This window comes from Diabrotica undecimpunctata, chromosome 6 (assembly GCF_040954645.1).
Source record: "Diabrotica undecimpunctata isolate CICGRU chromosome 6, icDiaUnde3, whole genome shotgun sequence".
Lineage (NCBI taxonomy): Eukaryota > Metazoa > Arthropoda > Insecta > Coleoptera > Chrysomelidae > Diabrotica > Diabrotica undecimpunctata.
The window spans coordinates 47,582,794-47,604,892 of NC_092808.1; the positions used below are offsets into that span (position 1 = coordinate 47,582,794).

At 36.3% G+C, this 22,099-nt stretch overlaps 1 protein-coding gene across 1 annotated transcript; it reads left to right on the forward strand.

The window, feature by feature from the left end:
• The first annotated feature begins 15,381 nt into the window (after positions 1-15,381).
• LOC140442647 (uncharacterized) lies at positions 15,382-19,489 on the forward strand. Its single transcript, XM_072533646.1, has 2 exons — positions 15,382-15,843; positions 17,927-19,489. Exons 1-2 carry the CDS (start codon positions 15,612-15,614, stop codon positions 19,345-19,347), a joined length of 1,653 nt encoding a protein of 550 aa, XP_072389747.1. The 5' UTR covers positions 15,382-15,611; the 3' UTR covers positions 19,348-19,489.
• The last annotated feature ends 2,610 nt before the right edge of the window (positions 19,490-22,099 follow it).

The window sequence follows — 22,099 nt, forward strand, 5'->3', positions numbered from 1 at the left end:
TACATTGATGTGGTGTAAAAAGAAACAACTTTTTTAGTTTTCTACGTTTCTAGTAGTTTTCTACTTTGACGCTCATAGTACACCAACGTATAGGAAGCAAAACCATATGTAGTAGAAAAAACTAAAATGGAATAGTAATACAGCTTATTTCAAATCGAGTGGCAAGCCCTTCCACGAAATAGTTAATCGCGCAGACAATAGAATATCTATGATCAGACCCATGCAGTGGCGTTGCAATATTAAACAAATTAAATTATTTGAAATCGCACTAATTACAAAATTATTACTCACTTAAATAATTATTTATTATTATTACTTTATAAAGTTTGGTAAAAGTTGATTTCTAATTTAGTATCAGTTACCTGAAAAACCAGTAATTATAAAGTCATTATTAAGAGTCAACGACTCGTTAAGGACATACAAAGAACTGATAAGAATTATTTCCGAGATGGTTAAGTGTAGTACGAGTAAACAGATCAGATTGACACCAGAATCCAAAGGAATAGTTTACAATGTATTTAAATATATGCAAATACTATTTCCTAAACATAATTGAACCAGTATTAAACAACGTGTGAGTGAAGCTACTGCAGTATCTTTACGTACAGTAGAAAGGATTATTCAACAAGCGAGTATGTTAAAAAACGCAGGGTCAAATAATACACTGACTAAAATTTCCAGCTACAACACTTGCTAAACCGTGACAGACTTGAGAGAGTATAACAAACAGTTCATTAGAAATACCATTCATTGTTTTCATGACACTGAGCGTTGTTGTGTATCATTGAAGCTTTTGCAGAAAAGGCTTGAAGAGGTGTACGAGTGGACTGGAAGTGTGAGTTCTCTCTACAGAACTGTGAAAGATTTGGGATTTAAATGGAAGAAAACGAAAAATAATCGTTTATTAATTGAACGGAATGATATTCGTGCTACACGCATTAAATATTTGGATAAAATTTAATATTACAGAATCGACGGTAAGTCAATTGTATATGTTGATGAAACCTATGTACATGCAGGACAGACTACGTCAAATAGCTGGACAGATGACAGTGACAAAAGATCAAAAACATTTCAAAAGGAAGTAGGTTGGTTATCGTACATGGTGGAGGGGAGATGGGTTTCATACAGAATGCCCTTTTGATTTTTAAGTCAGGAGCTAAGACAGGAGATTATCATGCTGATATGAATTCAGAAAATTATGAAAAATGATTGAAAGAAAAGTTAATCCTCAATTTGCCTGTTGGATCTGTTGTTGTTACTGATAATGCGTCATATCATAATGTACATATTAATAAAGCACCCACCAGGAATTCTAAAAAAATGAATATGATATCTTAGTTGACAGAAAAAAATTTACCATTTGTAACGTCAATGTTAAAACCGCAATTGTATGAAATCATCAAACAACACAAACAAGTTCATATTCAATATAAATTTGACAAAGTGCTGTAAGAATGTGGACATGTTTCTTTAAAACTTCCGCCATATCATCCAGACTTGAACCGTATAGAAATGGTTTGGGCGCAAATAAAAAATGAAGTTGCAAAACAAAACGTTTATTTTAAGTTAGAAGACGTAAAAGTGTTGGTGGAACAGGAAATTGCTAGAGTAACTGTCGATAACTGGAAGAAAGTGTATCAACACGTTGCCAGGGTTAAAGATAAGTATTTGGAAAGTGAAAGTCGCATAGATGTAATTACTGAAGAATTAGGGATTGATTTAAATGATTCTAGTGACGACGACAGTGCATCTAATTATGAAAGTGAATATATAATTTAACATTACGATGTACCTATGTATGTAACCTATCTGAATATAAGTTTTTCTGTATGTATGTATTTGCTGTATGTATGTATTATTTTTTTTACTTTATTACAATCATTTCATATATTCTTCTATATAACTTTGTGACGTTTAAGTGAATATTAATATAAATAATAAAGGTTTTAAAGCTAAAACAATCTTTGTAATTAATATTTATTAATACTGTAATCTGTAATACATATTTATGGTTTCACATACAGACAATATATGTATGTGATATATTATAATATGTATTAAAATGTAGTACAATATTGCCAAAAATATAATCTAATAAATTGTGTGTACCTATCTTTAACAATTTGATTTAAATCATAAGTATTTTTTGGAAGGCCACTGCTTTGTTTTTTGAGGCTTTACTGTTCCTACAAATTTCCGCGACTACAGTTCAAACATACTGTTACGTAAAAATATGAGTCATATTAAAAACCTTTAAACATGTTGTTTATTCACTAATATGTTGTAGATTCTACGAGACCCTTCGATCAGCTGGCAGAAATCTACCTGAAACGGTCGCTTCGAAGTTTCCAGAAACCGGTCGAATGATGACCCGGCCGATTTACTTTCTAGTATAATCAGAGGGATTCGCCTGAACTCTCGAATAGCTGTATTTTCATATATTATTACAGTAGACTCCCTCTATAACGAGAACTGAAATGGCAGACTAATTACCTCGTTATAAACGGATCTCGTTATATCCAACAACAATAATATTGTGCATACATATGAATATGTAGTTTTCTAAAACATTCACTTTCTATAGTGACGCCATTCGGAGCAATATAAGATGCTAATAAATATTGTTTGAATGGCGTTTTTAAAAAAAAGTTGTTTACTTTTATTGTCAATAAAATGCATTAAAACAAAAAAGAGTTGTTTACTTTTACTGTCAATGATATATGTTAAAACAAAAAATCTGTATTCTGTAAATATGTATAAAGCGTATAAAGTTATTATGTCATTTTTGACTGCTTTAAATTGTCCAGTATTATATCTATATTTTCTAAAGATGTGAAACAGTTTTATGCTTCTTCATTTGCGTTTTGTCCTTGGATAAAGTTTCTGACAACCTTTAAAACACTTATCACATCTTGTCTATTAGCACCCATATTATTAGGTGTGAATGGTCAACCCAATACAATGACACTTGTGAATCATAAATTTTACATTTCCGACTAAGAATTATAAATTGTAAGAAGTTTATTGCGGGCGGCCCGCAGTTAAAAAGGGTATTTATTTATAGCTACGGCCGGGCCAAAACGTAAAAAACACGTTTTGCAATCTTATTTTCTCTCGTTATAAGCAAATTTACCTCGCTATAAAGGGTTATAGTTCAATAGAAATTTCACGGGACATCTAATGTACCTCGTTATAAGCGAAACCTCGTAATAACCGTGTTCGTTATAAAGGGAGTATACTGTATAATAACGGAGCTTTCATTGAAAGAGGTCAGTCAAAAGAAGATATCGCGATCGGGTATTTTAAATGTGACGCTCGGATATATAAATTATTGTAAGATAAATTAATACAAATAAAATTTAAATAAATTAAATCCGTAAGTGTTATAAATATTGAACCTTTACTAAATTAAGATAAGAACAATAAATAATAATAATAGTCTCCCGTTTTATACCGCTGTCGCGGCTTTGGGAGTATAGCAGGGTAGCATATTTTTAAAATGTCTAGATGTTCTTGCCGGCGGTGGGATTCGAACTCGGACCACCGGCTTGCGAGGCAAGCATCCTACCGCTTGCGCTACGCAGGCCCAAGAACAATAAATTAGAATTAATAAAGACTTAACAGTGGTGTCAGAAGAAAAGTGGAAATTGTGGAAATGGCTACGATTTATGAGCTCACAGTTGCGGATTTAAGAAGGCATCTTGAAGATAGGGAATTAGCTTCTACCGGGAAAAAGGCTGATTTAGTCCAACGACTAAAGAACGCTTTAAAAGAAGAAGGTTTGGATCCGGAAACTTATATATTTGAAGACAAGCATGTTGCTGTTATCTCGTCGATTTCGAAAGTTTCTTCTGATGTAGCCAAAGTTTCTGGTGATGTGGCCAAAGTTTCTGGTGACGTCGCATCATTAGAAAACAAAGTTTCCGGCGATATCGCTTCTTTAGAAAACAAAGTTTCTAACGAGATTTCTTCTCTGGCAAGCAAAGTTTCTGCTAACATCTCTAAAGTCACTTCTGAAATGTCGGCCCTCGACGATAGAATGTCTTCGTTAAAAAACCAAGTTCTGCCGATATGTTGGCCTTCGAAGAAAAGATATGGAAAGAGATGGAAAAGAAGCTGAAGGAAACAGGGATAGCAGAGAGAGGAAACAATCCAATTAGAGTAGAGACAAAAGAAGACGAAACGAAATGTAAGTTGGAAATACGGCCGAAATTTGAAGAAAGTGGAGGTTTTGTCCATGTGAAAGTCCCAACTTTCGACGGAAAATCGTCATGGAACAACTACATGAAACAGTTCGAATCAGCTGCAAGAGCGAATGGATGGTCTGAAAAAGAAAAGGCTGTAAACCTGACTATCGCTCTTCGAGGAGTTGCCTTAGATGTGCTCCAGACCATAGCCGTAGAGGAGACGGATGATTTCGAACAACTTAAGAAGAGGTTCAATATGCGATATGGCCACGAACAATTGGAGCATGTATATCAGTCGCAGCTTAAAAATAGAAGACAAAAGAAAGATGAGGCTCTTCAACAATATGAGGTAGATATTGCCAGATTAGTACGATATGCTTATCCAACAGCTCCCGAAGACATGATGGAAAAATTGGCCGTTCAAACGTTTATTGATGGTCTTCGTGATCATGAAATGCAGAGAACACTGCGATTAGCTCGTCACAAAACGCTGGTTGATGTCTTATCCGCCGCCCTCGAATACGAGTCAGCTACGCAGGCCTCTGGAGGATACAGTGAAGTTAGGACTGTAAAAGAGGAAGGAGATGAAGATAAACTTGACCAGCTCGTTAATATGATGAAAAGTATTACATGCAAGAAAACGAAGACCATAAAATCAAGAAACCCACCATCAGGAAAACCAGAACGAGTCGGCTTTAGGGGGGCAGCTTCGACCCGGAACTTTTCCAAAGACCCTCTTATACTAATAGCTTCTTTGAAATGTCGTGAAGATAGTGTATATGTAGATGGAGAAATAAATGGTAAAAGACATACGTTGTTAGTGGATACCGGAGAGACCAGAACCATTATACGCCCGACAGTTATAAACAGCCGAAAGAAACTGTTACCAACGAGGTTGCGACTTCGGACCGCTACGGGTGAAAATGCCAACATTCATGGAGAAATCCAGATACAATTAGGAATTGGAGCAGAAAAGTTCGTCCATAATGTTATAGTTGCTGACATCGAAGAGGATGTTATATTAGGAATGGACGTAATGAATACGCATGGATTCCAATTGGATTTTAAGAATAAGGTAATCAAAGTTGGTAACGAGGAGGTATTTCTTCATCCACATGATGACAACACTATGCAAGCAGCCGTTAAAGAAGATACAGTCGTGCCTGCGAGAAGTGAAACGATCATAGTAGCGTGGCTACAGGGAATTGTGGACGAAGGAACACCTGTTATGATGGAGCCTTGGAATCATAACGACGAGGTTGGCCGAGGAATCATAATTGGAAAGGAATTGGTGACTTCGGCTAAAGAAATACCTGTGAGACTTATCAATGTCAATGAGTATCGAGTAACCATCAAGAAAGAGACAAAAGTAGGAAGTTGTGTACCTGTGACATCTATAATTCGTCAGACGACAACATCTGATAATTCCAACGACAAATTGGACCAAATGGTTGCAGTTGCTGAACAGTCTCTGAATCAGATCGAGAAAAGAAAATTAAGGGAATTTCTTCGGCAGTATCGTGATATTTTCGTACCGAAAGGTGGAAAGACGGGATGGACTACCGTTGTTAAACATAAAATTGATACTGGTAATGCTAAGCCAATTCGTCAAGCAGCTCGACGATTACCACAGAAGAAGAGAGAGGAAGCTGAAACGATTGTTCAGGAAATGAAGAAAGACGGGTTAATAGAACCTTCTACGAGCCCATGGGTCTCTCCGGTGGTCCTGGAGAAGAAAGATGGAACAACGAGGTTCTGTGTGGATTACCGTTTGCTGAACAACGTTACCAAGAAACATAGTTATCCTCTGCCTCGGATCGATGACACATTGGACACATTGGCTGGAAGCAAATTATTTTCTACTTTGGATTTGAAGTCTGGATACTGGCAGGTAGAAATGGACCCGGTAGATAAAGAAAAGACAGCCTTCACCACAGGATCTGGATTATGGCAATTCAACGTTATGCCATTTGGACTCTGTAATGCTCCTGCGACATTTGTGAGGCTTATGGAAAATTTGTTGAGAGGGTTATCTTGGAAAATATGCCTAGTTTATCTAGATGACATAATCGTTTTGGAGAAGACATCTGAAGATCATTTGAGGAATTTAGAAAACGTTTTTAATCGACTTAAAGCTGCCCAATTGATGCTAAACCCCAAGAAGTGCCAGCTATTTCAAGGTAAAGTCAATTATCTGGGTCATATAGTCAGTAAAGAAGGAGTGGCCGTGGATAAGGGAAAAATCGATTCCATTAAGGAATGGCTAAAACCAACTGACAAACACCAAGTGAGAAGTTTTCTGGGACTATGTACTTACTACCGGAGGTTTATTAAGAAGTTTGCAGATATCGCTAAACCATTAACGCGACTTACAGAGGAAACAAGAGAATACCGCTGGGATATAGACTGCCAAAATGCCGTTGAGACCTTAAAAAAGCATTTAATCACAGCACCAATTTTAGGGTATCCACTGCCAGAAGGAGAGTTCATCTTTGATACAGATGCAAGTAATGTGGGAATTGGAGGAGTGCTGTCTCAGATTCAAGGAGGACAGGAAAGAGTCCTTGGATATTTTAGTAATGTTCTCTCAAAACCTGAGCGGAATTATTGCGTCACGAGAAGAGAACTTCTGGCAGTAGTGAAATCAGTAGAGCACTTCTATCAATAACTCTATGGAAGGAAGTTTTTAATCCGAACCGACCATGCCGCCCTTAAGTGGTTGATGTAGTTAAGAATCTAGAGGGTCAGATAGCCAGGTGGATCGAACGACTCCAAGAATACGATTTCAAGATTGAGCACCGGGCCGGAGTTAGCCACCGAAACACTTTCCAGAAGGCCATGCCCAGCAGAGTGTTCCCACTGCAACAAAACGGAATCCAAGGAAGCAGCAGTGCTAAGAACGACGATGGTCAACGACGACTGGGCGCCTACCAAGATAAGGGACAAGAGAGAGATCCAGTTGTACAGAAAATTCTAAAATGGAAAGAGGAAAACCGTCGACCACATTGGCAAGAAATATCAAACCTATGCTCACTAGTTAAGACGTATTGGGCCCAGTGGGACTCATTTATCATGGAAGATGGCTTACTCAAACGAGTCCTGGAAAATTATGACGGTTCAGAGAAGAGAAGACAGTTGGTGATCCCAAAGAGCAGAATAGCCGAAGTACTTCGTCAGTTACACGACAGTCCATCAGGAGGGCATTTTGGTGTAAAGAAGACCCTTCAGCGAATTCGGGAACGGTTTTATTGGATGAACAGTTCCGACGATGTAAAAGACTGGTGTAAGAAATGTACTATTTGTGCTACGAGTAACGGGCCTTATCGAAAAAGGAGAGCTCCTATGAGACAATATAATGTTGGAAGCCCGTTTGAAAGAATAGCTTTGGACATTGCAGGGCCATTTCCAGAAAGTGAAAATGGAAGCAAGTACATACAGACCAGAAGGCCGCCACCGTTGCAGATAAGTTGATCCAAGAATATATCAGCCGATTTGGAGTGCCTTTGGAGATCCATAGTGACCAAGGCAGGAACTTTGAAAGCGATCTATTCCAAGGAATATGTAATAGACTAGGTATGAAAAAACAAGAACTACGGTTTATCATCCGCAATCGGATGGTATGGTAGAACGGATGAATAGGACAGTTGGCAAGTATTTGACAAAGATGGTGTCCAACTGTTAACGAATCAACAGGCCAGACACCAGCCAGGGTCCTATTCGGACGCGAGATGCGACTACCTTGTGATCTAGAGTTTGGGTGTCGACCTGGAGAAGATGTAGCCGGTGAAGATTATGTGATCGAATTACGAAGAAGAATGGACGATGTACACCAATGGGCCGTTCCCATCTCCAGATCGCTAGTGACCGAATGAAGAATCGGTACGATACGCAAGCCGAAGGGGTGTTTTAAGAAGAACGACAAAGTCTGGCTTTATAATCCCAAAAAGCGAAAAGGTTGTTCTCCCAAGTTGGAGCAGTTTTGGGAAGGTCCCTACCTCATTATGGAGAAGATCAATAATGTCATTTACCGAATAAGCAAGATTCCGAGGGGAAAGCCGATGATAGTACACCATAACCGGCTGGCGTCTTTCGAAGGTGACCACGACGTGGATGAAGAAGTGGAAGTAAACCAAGTCCAAGATGTGTCTGACCTCACATTTGAGGAATTCATGGGTGCCTATGGAGGTACCGGTAAAGCAAGATATGGTGTTACCACTGAAGAAAGGCAAGATCTACTCGCGCTTCCCGATGACTACTCACTGGCCCTTACCATCCCGGCCAGTATCAAAGACGCACCAGGGTTGGCATCCGTCTTTCGAAGGAAGTTCGGTCGAGTTGCAGAACTTCAACGCCAAGTGCGAGCTCTCGGTAAAACCTTGAAACTCGAAGATGCATCACGTTACCTTTTCTACCTGGTAACAAAAGACACTGCCCGTGACCAACCTACCTACCGAGATGTATGGGAAGCCTTACTTCAATTGAGAGAGCACGTACTAGAGTCCGACGTGCAAAAGTTAGCCATGCCAAAGTTGGAGTGCCGCCAATTAGATTGGAGGGTTATCCGAAATATGGTGGAGGAGATCTTTAAAGACACCGAAGTCCAGGTGTTAGTCTGTTACAATCCGCATAGTTACTGGTGCGGAGAGAAAATCGTCCCTTGTCATTTTTATACAACTGGAAGTTGTAAAAGAGGGTCTAGTTGCCGATACCAGCATACCGTTCCAGTTCCAGTCCCGACAAGGTTCCAGGAGGAACCATCTTTTAAGAGGGGGGCAATGTTACGTAAAAATATGAGTCACATTAAAAACCTGTAAACATGTTGTTTATTCACTAATATGTTGTAGATTCTACGAGACCCTTCGATCAGCTGGCAGAAATCTACCTAAAACGGTCGCTTCGAAGTTTCCAGAGACCGGTCGAATGATGACCCGGCCGATTTACTTTCTAGTATAATCAGAGGGATTGGCCTGAACTCTCGAATAGCTGTATTTTCATATATAATAATGGCGCTTTCATTGAAAGAGGTCAGTCAAAAGAAGATATCGCGATCGGGTATTTTAAATGTGACGCTCGGATATATAAATTATTGTAAGATAAATTAATATAAATAAAATTTAAATAAATTAAATTCGTAAGTGTTATAAATATTGAACCTTTAGTAAATTAAGATAAGAACAATAAATTAGAATTAATAAAGACTTAACAATACTCTAACTTATATTATTGTAGTCCAACATACACTGCTGAACATAGGCCTCTCGCCTTCCATTTAATTCGATTTTGTACTATCTGAATTTAATTTGTAGTCAGTCTTTTTATGCCATCGGTCCATCTCGTCGGGTATCGACTTCTGTTTTGGTGTGCTTGTATTCGGGGTCTTCATTTCAAAATTCTTCTCCTGATTGCTACTCCTGATATTTTGCGTATAGTAGCATTAGGTATTCGATCACGTAGAGTAACTCCTAACATCATTGTCTCATCTATTTGCGCAACTTGTAGTTTACTCATTGTTGTTCTTGTTCGTATTAGGGTTTCTGCGCCATAGCTTATCACTGGTAGAATGAACTGAATAAAACTTATCAGACATATTGCAACCTTTGACCTAAAAATATCCTTCAGTTTTCTATTCCTATTCTCATCTCATGGCTCAAATACATGTAGGAATCAACCGGTGTTAAAACTTTGGAGCACCATCGTATACACTTCCAGTTAGTTATACGCGACCTTCGTTCAGCACACCTCAAGAGGGACTGCAGCTATTTGCGGGCAGGAAATTGTCGACATTCACTCATTCTCACAACAACGACGTTAAGAAAAGGACGCTATTTTTAAGTTTTCGTTATATAATTATCATACATGTGTGTTTTCTTTAACAATACAGTTTAGTTTAAGTGATTTTGTTTTTGTATTATTACACAACGTGAAATTCAAATAATATTCAATTACCACCCCTATAATGTTGGTCTTTCGTTCGCCGTATTAACCAGTTATCGAAGATATATTTTGCTCTGCATTACCCTTAAGATTGTATTAATTTCGCGGAATTGTTATCTTCCCATTCACGCAGTATCGTAAGAAGCAGTATAACCATAAAAATTTGTAGGTACTTTAATTTTTAAAATTACTAAAAACTTTTTAATGTTTTAAATTTAAATTAAACTAAAAAGAAAAAGATATTTGTAAAAAAAGATGTTACTGTAGGAGGTAGAGCAGACTAGCGCGAAGCTTTATATTATGTTTTCTGTATTTTTAAAATTTAAATAATATTTTTAAAATTCAATAAAGTAATTTTATTATTTATTTATTTAAACAAGTTATATTAAAATAATTTATTAAATTATTATATTTGCTCCTAACGCACCTGGTAACGTATTAACAAAGCATACGTTGTTTACTTCTAAACGTGTTCTAAACAGACCTGTCAAATTCAGACGATTTATTAAATCACTAATAAAATAGATTTAAATATCATTTGATTGTAAATTTAATAATTATTGTATAAACTAAATAAGATGCTTGATATGGACTTTATTCGCATATTACCTCTTGCACAGCGTTTAAGTGTAACAAAGGGCCATTAAGTTCTTTGCATCGACTATTCACCTGTTTGGGCATTTTGACAAATAAATAAATGTTGTTCACAAGATAACCTCAAAAATCGATGATATAGCATTATTTTTCATATAAAAATGCTTGCACGTCATTCAAGATTTACCACGTCAGAACCCCACAGCGTTGCCAAAACATCAGGATAGTTAGTAAGTGAGGAATTTTTAAAATGTCAATTATTTGTCAAACTATTATATTAAGGTCCATTTATTACAGACTTCTTTGATTAAAAAAAGAAGAATTAGTATAAATAGTGCAAGTGTATACTAAACCCATAACATTTTGGGTAGTATATATTTAAAAAATATATTTCAGTTGTTATAATTTAACATTATAAATAAGTAGGCTGGGCGGCCGGTTCTCATTCGCTTCACTGCGAGTGGTTCAGTGGATGTGGGTTCGATCCCCAGCTCGGTGTAGAGAAAACAAAAAAGGTAACGCAACAGTTTAAAATTCTAAATTAATCTGCAGCTTAGACTAGAATATGCTGTAGCAGTACGGCAAGAGATAAGGGCTTGCGGCTCGGTGATACTCTCCCAGCCTCATCAGACACTTGTGCTGATACAAATTCAAACTCGGAAAGTCCAACGAATGTCTCCCAAAACTTCACTACAACAGTAGTTAGCTATGATCCGAAATGATCATAACACTTTATTGATACCGATTCGAGCACGGGAAGTTTAACGAATTTGTCCTCCTAGGCCATATATTTGGCCATTGAATTTAATAAAGCGAATAATTTAACATAACTATTTATTATATGGTGCAGATTGTTGGTAATTCGTGAAGTTCTATTTTATTTACTATTAATATTGGCTATGAGTACGTCTGCTTGGTTGGATAGTAATTTCCAGCCACTTTTAGTCTGTCAAAAAGTAACTAACTTCACAAAAAAATAATTACTAAATTCACTAGACAGTACGGACTGGGAATAGCGAACCGACTATAACAGTAAATACACTTAGTTTTAAGACTACTGCAATACACTAAAATACATAAGAAATCATTTTAATACAAAATTATATATTCTAAATTTTAAACTTACCTCTTTTAGGGCTTTAATAGTACAAACGTCCCGCTATCATTTCTTCTTCAAAATAATCTATCTTATATGAAAGCTTATCAGCTTTCTACAGACTATTTATTTGTTTTGACATAGCACAATCCCAATGCACAACAATAATTAGTTTTTAACGCTATTAATCTAAATTTAATATGTATTTATAAATACAATTTATTAATATATATTATATTATGATCAAATTGTGTAAGAAATCAAAACAAACAAAATTCTTACTCTAAAAAAGCGGCAACACTTTATACACTTTTGTCACAGGCTGAACTGTCAATAAAATTTGAAGTATTCCCGTATCAGTTGCGTACAATTGTCTAATCTATTTAAATAAAATTATTATTTTGTGGAATATTAGACTTACAGAGGTATTTCATAAAATTTGTATTATTAATAATAACAAATGTTTTTGATTATTTAATCAATATAATTCTAAAATTTCCAATATAATAATGATTACATTTTTCTGATTATTACATTATGTTGATGCCTATGAAAGATCAAGCAGTTCCGTATGGGTTTAGTTGAACTCTAAGGTTCAACCTACCAAATTCGACCATGTTGTTGCTAGTTTAAACAGTGAAGTACTTATAGAAGTAGCAGACATAGTAAAAAATCCCACTGCTGGCAATGCCTATATACAACTAAAAGCTCGTCTTCTCGACAGGTATGGCACCAGCTCAGATGAAAAGATCCACAAGTTGATGAAACTCACTCTGGGTGACCTAAAACCCACTCAACTACTCCATCGAATGCAAACTTTGGCCATGGATAGCATTAGTACGCAAGTTCTCAAAAATTTTTGGTTGGACCGCCTACCACCTTCAGTTCGAAGCGTTATATCTATTCTTTATAGAGACCTAGAAGAACTTGCTAAGAAAGCCGATACGTACCTCCGGTGTTCCAGTTTTCCAGTCATGGTTGTTACCGAAAGCTCTACCTTAGACAAAACAGTGGCTGCATTGAGTGACCAAGTGAATGCTTTATCCAACAGATTAACTGTAGCTGAAGAAGGGCAACAGATTCAAATGGTCAAGAGTACCAAGTCATCATTTGACGAACAGTGTTACCATCGAAGATTTGGTGCACAAGCAAAGAAATGTAGACCACCTTGCAATTTTACAAGAAACGATCAAAGGGCGCAGTAATGGCGGTAACCGCAGTCACTTACATACCACGCCGCCTCTTCATTACCGATAGTGCTCTTTAACTTCAGTTTCTTATTGATACAGGCGCAGACCTAAGTGTGCTTCCACGTAAAATTGAGACTCGAGGTACACCAGTTTTCTCTAAACCTCGAAGACTTCCACCAGACCGTCTTAAAGCTGCACGAGCAGAATTCAACGAGCTGATTCAGGCAGGCATTATCCGACCATCAAAGTCATCTTGGGCCAGTCCGCTTCACTTAGTTCAGAAGTCCAATGGACAATGGCGTGCCTGTGGAGACTTCCGCCGTTTAAATGCCATGACGAAACCAGATCGCTACCCTATACCGCACATCCAGGATTTTGCTAACCAGCTACATGGTAAGAAAATTTTCTCTTGCATCGACTTGGTACTTGCTTTTTACCAAATTCCAGTCCACCCGAAGGATGTCCAAAAGACGGCTGTAATAACCCCCTTTGGGCTGTACGAGTTCCTCCGAATGCCGTTCGGTTTGCGAAATGCTGCCCAGACGTTCCAGAGATACCTCGATCACCTTTTTCAAGAATGCTCATATGTGTATGTATACATTGACGATATTTTGGTTACCTCGGATACTGAGACTGAGCATGAGCAACACTTGGCAGCAGTACTTCGGATTCTGGAAGCAAATGGACTCCAAATCAACAAGGATAAATCAAAATTTCGTAAACGTGAAGTAAACTTCCTGGGTGCCACAGTATCCCCAACTGGCGTTTGTCCATTGCCGGCTAAAGTTTGCGCGATTCGCAAGTTTTTACAACCTACGACCTATCGACAGCTACGACGATTTATGGGTATGCTCAATTTCTACAGACGTTGGTTACCTAATGCTGCCAATGAGCTAATGCCACTAACGGAGTTATTGTCTCAGCAAAAGAAAAAGCAGCAAGAACTAACATTAACACCAACAGCCGCAGCAGCTTTCACCAAGGTAAAAGAACTCTTGGCCGCGTCGACTGAATTGGTCTTTCCAGTACCAAATGCCCAATTGAACATGTCAGTTGATGCCTCAGATGCTGCCATCGGCGGTGTTTTACAACAGCTTATAGGTGAACACCTACAGCCCATCGCTTTCTTCTCTCGAAAGCTCTCTAGGACGGAGCGAAACTACAGCACTTATGACCGAGAGTTGCTTGCCATATTCAGTGGCATGCAACACTTATGAGCGGCAGTCTCCACGACAGATACGTCAACTAGAATTTATTGGCCAATTTTCGACCGATATTCGACATATACAGGGCGCAGCCAATATCGTTGTCGATTGTCTCTCACGACCTGAAGTAGACGTTATCACAACACCCATTACCATTGACTAGGACCGGCTATCCGAAGCTCAAACTACAGATGAGGGTCTTCAACAGACCTTGAACGATCCTGCCAGTTCCTTACAACTTCAACGCATAGTTCTACCAGATAGCCAGCGGCCTATTTATTGTTCAGTCCAAGATGGTCGTATACGAGTTTATGTGCCAGCTGTATTCCAAAGAGATATTTTCCTGAAGTTCCACACGCAGTCCCACCCAGGGCATGCTGCTACATTACGGATGATTGCTGAACGTTTTGTGTGGCATAACATGAATCTCCAAGTCAAGCAGTGGTCACGGGAGTGCCTCCAATGTCAACGTGCCAAAATTGGACGTCACACTGTTACACCTGTGACACCTCTAGGAATGCCAGACGATCGATTCGCACACATACATATCGACATCGTGGGCCCACTTCAAACAAATCAGAACTTTCGATACCTGCTCACAATCATCGACCGTTTCACAAGATGGCCAGAAGCCATACCTATCTCGGAGATTACAACCGAAGTTGTCGTGCAGAAGCTCCTTGAGGGACGGATATCCCGGTTTGGCGTACCAGCAACCATAACAACGGACCGAGGTAGGTAATTTGAGAGCCAGTTGTTTCGCCAGCTCAATGGATTGCTAGGTGTACAACATATTAAAACCACTGCCTACCACCCACAGTCAAACGGATGTATTGAACGTTTCCACCGAACGCTCAAGGCTGCTCTAATCGCCGTGGACACAGTATCGTGGGTTGAAGCCCTCCCTCTGGTCATGCTAAGCCTTCGAAACACTTTCAAACAAGACATTGCATGTACAGCCTCCGAGCTAGTGTATGGCGTCTGATGAGCAACACAAGTCAACATAGCCGTTCGAAACCAGCAGGTTCCTCACTGTAGGGGAGCCCTGTGGCAGATTGACAGTTAACCTCCAGCCACACATGGGTTGAGTGTGCTACCGAAGTGAGGGAACGTCGACGGAGAAAAGAAGAGGAGATCAGAGCAGCTGATGGCTGTCAGAACACGATCACACGACGAGGTCAGAGGTGACAACAAAAAGAAGTCTTACAGTTTTCTTACTTGTTTTTAGTATGTAGTTTATTATATATTATATCATAGTACATAAAAATGAGAGATATGGAGATATGTAAGAGAGTTCATTATCTTTATCAATCATTCCATAGTTATTGGTTATATACTCTGAATCATTCTCGGGCTGATAGTTAACAAAACTGAAATTGGTACATAAAATAAGTTGACTAATATGGAAATAAAACTAGAAGCTATTGAGAAGACTCCTAAAATAGAAGTAGATAATGAGACCTGTGATGTCACTTTGAATGCTTTCAAAATTGATATTAAGGAAGAACCCAAAACAGAAAGTATCTACCAACCATTTGATTATTTAGACTTGAATGAATTCCTGGTAAACACTAACATAGAACAAGATGATTATAAATTTACATTATTTGATGAAAAGCAAACAAATGAAGAAAGTAAGTAAATAACACTGATTAGTACAATAACATGAAAATAAATGTTTGAATGAAATTCAAAATACTATAAATAAAAATACTGTTGATTTGATTTCATAGATACCTACATAATATGTACAAGTACAGATATCCCTTGCCAACTAAAGCAGAGGGTTGTATTTGATAGCTTTTTTTAATAATGTTTCTGAATTATCAAAATAGAGAATTAAGGAATAATGAAAATGTAATGCAATTATTAGTATTATGTATATGGGTAATAAATACTTATTTTCTGATAAACCCTCTTCTCTTATAGAATTTCCAAGATTCTATTTATGTGTTCAATGTCTAGTGCGACCATTTACTACATCTTTTTTTTTTGACAACTTCATCTACATTATCCTTCCATCTAAATTTTAGCATACATTTACATCTTTTTCTCCCAGAGTCTAGCATAAGTTGTCAATGTGTCTATAGACCCTCCTGTTTTTCACATTATCATTAGCTGTAGGGAAGATCATTGACCTCTTGAATAATAAGTGTATTTATGTATATATTTCTTCTAGAAAAATGTATTTGTCAGTTTTAGGTTGTTAAAAGTTGCAAATTATCAAATTCTTCCCCATCTCATTTGCCTAAGGGTTCTGGCTAAGGTTTCAACTACTCCTGGTATTCAATCCAATCCTCCTGGTACCACTAGATTTCTCCATTTTACAAGGATGATATCCATCGAGTTAGATCTGAGTACATAAGTGATAACACCTTGACATCAATTTTCTGAAATTTAATATTATTTTTGTGCAGCAGGCAGTAATAACCTTTTTACTTTCTATTGGCCTGGAGATCATTCTCATTATTTTCTTAAAAATTAAAAGTAAATTGTTTACAGACATTTAAGTTGAATAATAAAAGAAAATACAGTATACTCCCTCTCTAATGAACACGGTTATTACGAGTTTTCGCTTATAACCAGGTACATTAGATGTAACGTGAAATTTCTATTGAACTATAACCCTCTATAGCGAGGTAAATTTGCTTATAACGAGAGAAAATAAGATTGAAAAACGTGTTTTTTTACGTTTTGGGCCAACCGTAGCTATAAATGAATACCCTTTTTAAGTGCCGTCCGCAATAAACTTCTTACGATTTATGATTCTTAGTTGGAAATATACAATTTATGATTCACAAGTGTCATTGTAGGGGGTTGACCATGATACAAATACAAACCATTCACACCTAATAATATAGGTCCTCATAGACAAGATGTGGAAAGTGTTTTAAAGGTGGTCAGAAACTTTATCCAAAGAAAAAACGCAAATGAAGAAGCATAAAACTGTTTCACATCTTTAGAAAATATGATAGATAGAATACTGGACAATTTAAAGCAGTTAAAAATGACAGACTTTTTCCAATTGCAGACACAGTAGTTTATGTTATTCTTGAAAATACGCTTTATACAGATTTACAGAATACAGATTTTTTGTTTTAACATATATCATTGACTTGGCTTCACTATAGAAAGTTAATGTTTTAGAAAACTACATATTCATATGTATGCACAGTATTATTGTTGTTGGATATAACGAGATCTGCTTATAACGAGGTAATTAGTCTGCCATTTCAGTTCTCGGTATAGAGGGAGCCTACTGTAGAATATTTTAAATTATGCTGCCTTGCACAATAAGTACATGTTTGTGAAAAAGTTTTGGCAACATTTTGCTATCTTTGAAATGAATAAAGGTAAATATATTTGTGGACTATAATATGACATTATTTTCTGCATTTCTTAAACATATCCTTCAAGTTTTTATGACAGTACTGTTTCCTATATTGCTGGCATCTTGTATTTTTTTAATATGTAGTGTTAAAAAGTCTGACAACAAGATTATCTCTACTTAATAGCCTGGTAGTTTTTTCACAAATGCAAAACAGTAGTAGACATGTAGGTTCCCAAATAACATTAAGCTCTAAGGAATAAGGTCTAATGGATGAATAAATTTAGAAAGCGTAGTTTGGGCTGATTTTACTTTACTTAATATATTCCTTTGTTTCTGCAATCACTTTTCTATTCCAATAAAATGTTTATAGTTGGTTTGTATTTTAGGTTGTCCCCAGGAGAAGAACAGAATGAAAATTAGGAAAACTTTACTTTCATCTCAAACAGGAAAATATACAGGTCAAAACTCAGAAGGAAAAATATTAAATGAAAATCTCAAACACATGAAAATCCATACTGGAGAAAAACCTTACAAGTGTGAAACTACTACAAGTAATTTGAAAAGACATTTGGGAACACACATGGCAGAACAACTTCATAAGTGTGAAACTTGTTTAAAGCAGTTTACTACTGCAAGTGGTTTGAAAACACATTTGAGAGTACACCCTGGAGAAAAACCTTACATGTGTAAAATTTGTTTAAAGCAGTTTGGTACATCAAGAAATTTCAAAACACATTTGAAAATACATACTGGAGAAACATGTTACACATGTGAAACTTGTTTTAAGTCATTTATTACTACAGGTCATTTAAAAAGACATTTGAAAACTCACACTGGAGAAAAACTTAACAAGTGTGAAATTTGTTTTAAACAGTTTACTACTACAAGTCATTTAAAAAGTCATTTGAGAACTCACACTGGAGAAAAACTTAACAAGTGTGAGATTTGTTTTAAACAGTTTAGTGAGGCAGGTTATTTGAAAACACATTTGAGAACTCACACTGGAGAAAAACCTTACAAGTGTGAAATTTGTTTTAAGCAGTTTACTACTACAAGTGATTTGAAAAGACATTTGAGAACACACACTGGAGAAAAACTTCACAAGTGTGCAATCTGTTTTAAACAGTTTAGTGAAACAGGTAATTTGAAAAAACATTTGAAAGTGCACACTGGAGAAAAACCTTACAAGTGTGAACTTTGTTTTAAGCAGTTTTCTACTACAAATCATTTGAAAAGTCATTTGAGAACACATACTGGAGAAAAACTTCACAAGTGTGAAATTTGTTTTAAACAGTTTAGTGAAGCAGGTAATTTGAAAACACATTTTAGAGTGCACACTGGAGAAAAACCATACAAGTGTGAAATTTGTTTTAACCATTTTACTACTAGAGGTGATTTGAAAAGACATTTGAGAACACACACTGGTGAAAAACTTCACAACTGTGAAATTTGTTTTAAAAAGTTTAGTGTAGCTGGCCATTTGAAAACACATTTGAGAGTCCACACTGGAGAAAAACCATACAAGTGTGAAATTTGTTTCAACCAGTTTACAACTACAAGTTGTTTGAAAAGACACTTGAGAACACACACTGGAGAAAAACTTCACAAATGTGAAATTTGTTTTACGCACTTTAGTGAAGCAGGTAGTTTGAAAAAACATTTGAGACTACACACTGGAGAAAAACCTTACAAGTGTGATATTTGTTTCAACCAGTTTATAACTACATTTCATTTGAAAAGACACTTGAGAATGCACACTGAAGAAAAACTTCACAAGTGTGACAAGAGAAAAACCATACAAGTGTGAAATTTTAATTTTAACCATTTTACTACTAGAGCTAATTTGAAGAGACCTTTGAGAACACACACTGGAGAAAGTGTGAAAGGAGATCACACACATCTTATAGAACATGTAATATCACTCAAATGCAATAAAATTTACGTGAATAGATTTGTCTCGAAATTACAATAATTTCATAACAGTATACCAACTCTGAATTTTGATCAATAACAGCATAAAACCATATACCATTTTTCAAAGTAAAAATGTTGCATGTCACAATTTATATAAAGTGACATTACTTATATTTAAAATTTCCAGAATGTCAACCTTAGAGTTCAAATTGCTCAATCTTTCATAGGCGTCAGCATGGTATAATAATTAGAAAAATGTAATCATCATTATATTGGGAATTTTAGAATTATATTGATTAAACAACCAAAAACATTTGTTATTATTAATAAGATAAATTTTATTAAATAACTCTTTAAGTCTAATATTCCACAAAATAATAATTTTAATTAAATAGCTTAGACAATTGTACGCTATTGATGCAGGAATACTTCAAATTTTAATGACAGTTCAGCATGTGGCAAAATTGTTTAAAGTGTTGCCACTGTTTTAGAGTAAGAATTTTGTTTGTTTTGATTTCTTACACAATATAATCATAATATATATTAATACATTGTATTTATAAATACATATTAAATTTAGATTGATAGCTTTAAAAACTTATTATTGTTGTGTATTGTGATTGTGCTATGCCAACAACTAAATAGTCTGTAGAAAGCTGATAAGCTTTCATAGATTATTTGATAGTTCATATAAGATAGATTATTTTGAACAAGAAATAATGGCGGGACGTTGTTACTATTAATGCTCTAAAAGAGGTAAGTTTAAAATTTAGAATGTATAATTTTGTATTAAAATGTTTTCTTATGTATTTTAGTGTATTGCAGTAGTCTTAAAGCTAAGTATATTTACTGCTATAATAACAGATTGATAAATAGTTGACATTTTAAAAGTTCCCCACTAACTATTCTGATGTTTTGGCAAAGCCGTAGGGTTCTGACGTCGTAAATCTTGAATGACGTGCAATCATTTTTTTATGAAAAATTCTATACAAGTATGAAATTTGTTTTAGAGTTTCACACAGCTTGTGATTTGATTGAAACAACATACATATATGCACGCTGGACTAAAATCTTAAATTATTTTTGTTCCCATCTTAATTCTTTATAGTTCCATTTTTACTTTCATCATATCACCTTTTGAATCTTTGGTCATTGGTAGTAACCTATTTCACTTTTCCTCACTTCTTAATTTTATTGATGATCTAAGAGTCTTCTCACTTCTCGGAAAAGATTTATCTGATACTGCAGGAAAAGGTCAACTTGTCTAAAATTTGTTTTTTATAACTGCCCAGTATTAATTGAAAATATTTCAATTTTGTTAAGTTTTACTTGTTTCCTTGGAGATATGGTAACATGGGAATAGAACTAGACAGAATCCTATACAGTAGACTCGTGACTATCCAAGTCCTGCTATCTATGGCTATCTATTGCCATTTCTGTTATGGCTAGTTTATTCATATTTGCCTTGGTTAGGTTCCACGTTTGACATCCATATGTCATAATAGGAAGGATGCACTGGTAGAACACATTTGCTACTCAAGTATTGAGGTATTTTGCGGTTCTTCAGTATACAACTGAGTTTTCCAAATCCTGCCCATGCCAGTCTTGCTCTTCTAATAATTTCCGCTCTTCAGTTCTCTTTGCTCAGTTTCAGAATTTGGCCTAGCTAGATATATGCCTGAACTTGTTCTATCTCACTGCTATTTATAGTTATACGTCTGGGATTGTCTTTGTTTGTAATTGTTTTTGTGATATTCATTTTAAGGCCGACGTATTGTGAGCTGCCTACGAGTTCCTTCATCACAATTTGTAATTCCTTGAATGTGCTCGTTATAATCACTATGTCTTCACTGAATCTGAGGTGGATTTAACTTGTTGCCATTAACGTTGATGCCATATGTTGACCAATTTGTAGTTTTGAAGACGTCTTTAGGGCTAGATTAAAAAGCTTTGGAGATATTACATCGCTTTGTTTAAATCCCATAGTTGCGTTTTCGTATATAGTATCTATCCATTATTATGTATTAGTTGCATAGTAGTTTTTATAGTTGGCATTATTTTGTAAAAAAAGCTATTTCAATAAAGTTATCTTCTTCTAAATGTGCCTATCTTCTAGAGATGTTGGCGACCACATTGACCCATCTTATTCTATTCACAGCAGCTCGAAATAGGTCAGTTGACGTTAGACCAGCTCGCTTCCTACGATTGGCCAGATAGGATATACATCTACGTCCAGGGCCTCTCTTACCCTCAATCTTGACTTATAGAATCAACTGTAGAACTCGGTATTTATTATTACGTATTATGTGGCCGCTAGAGCTAGCTGTGTGAGCTAGAGCAGCATTTAACAATATGAAAAAGCTCCTCATAAGCAAGGATTTGTCTCTTCCCCTAAAACTACGTCTAGTTAACTGCTACATTTTTCCGATCTTGCTATATGGTATGGAGGCCTGGACGCTGACAGAGACGCTCACGAGAAAACTAAAAGCATTCGAAATGTGGGTGTACCGACGCATTCTTCGTATATCCTGGACCGAACATGTCACCAACATAGAGGTACTCCAAAGAATCTGAAAGGAGAAAGAAATCGTGAGCACAATCAAACAAAAAAAGCTTGAATATCTAGGCCAGATATTGAGACACGA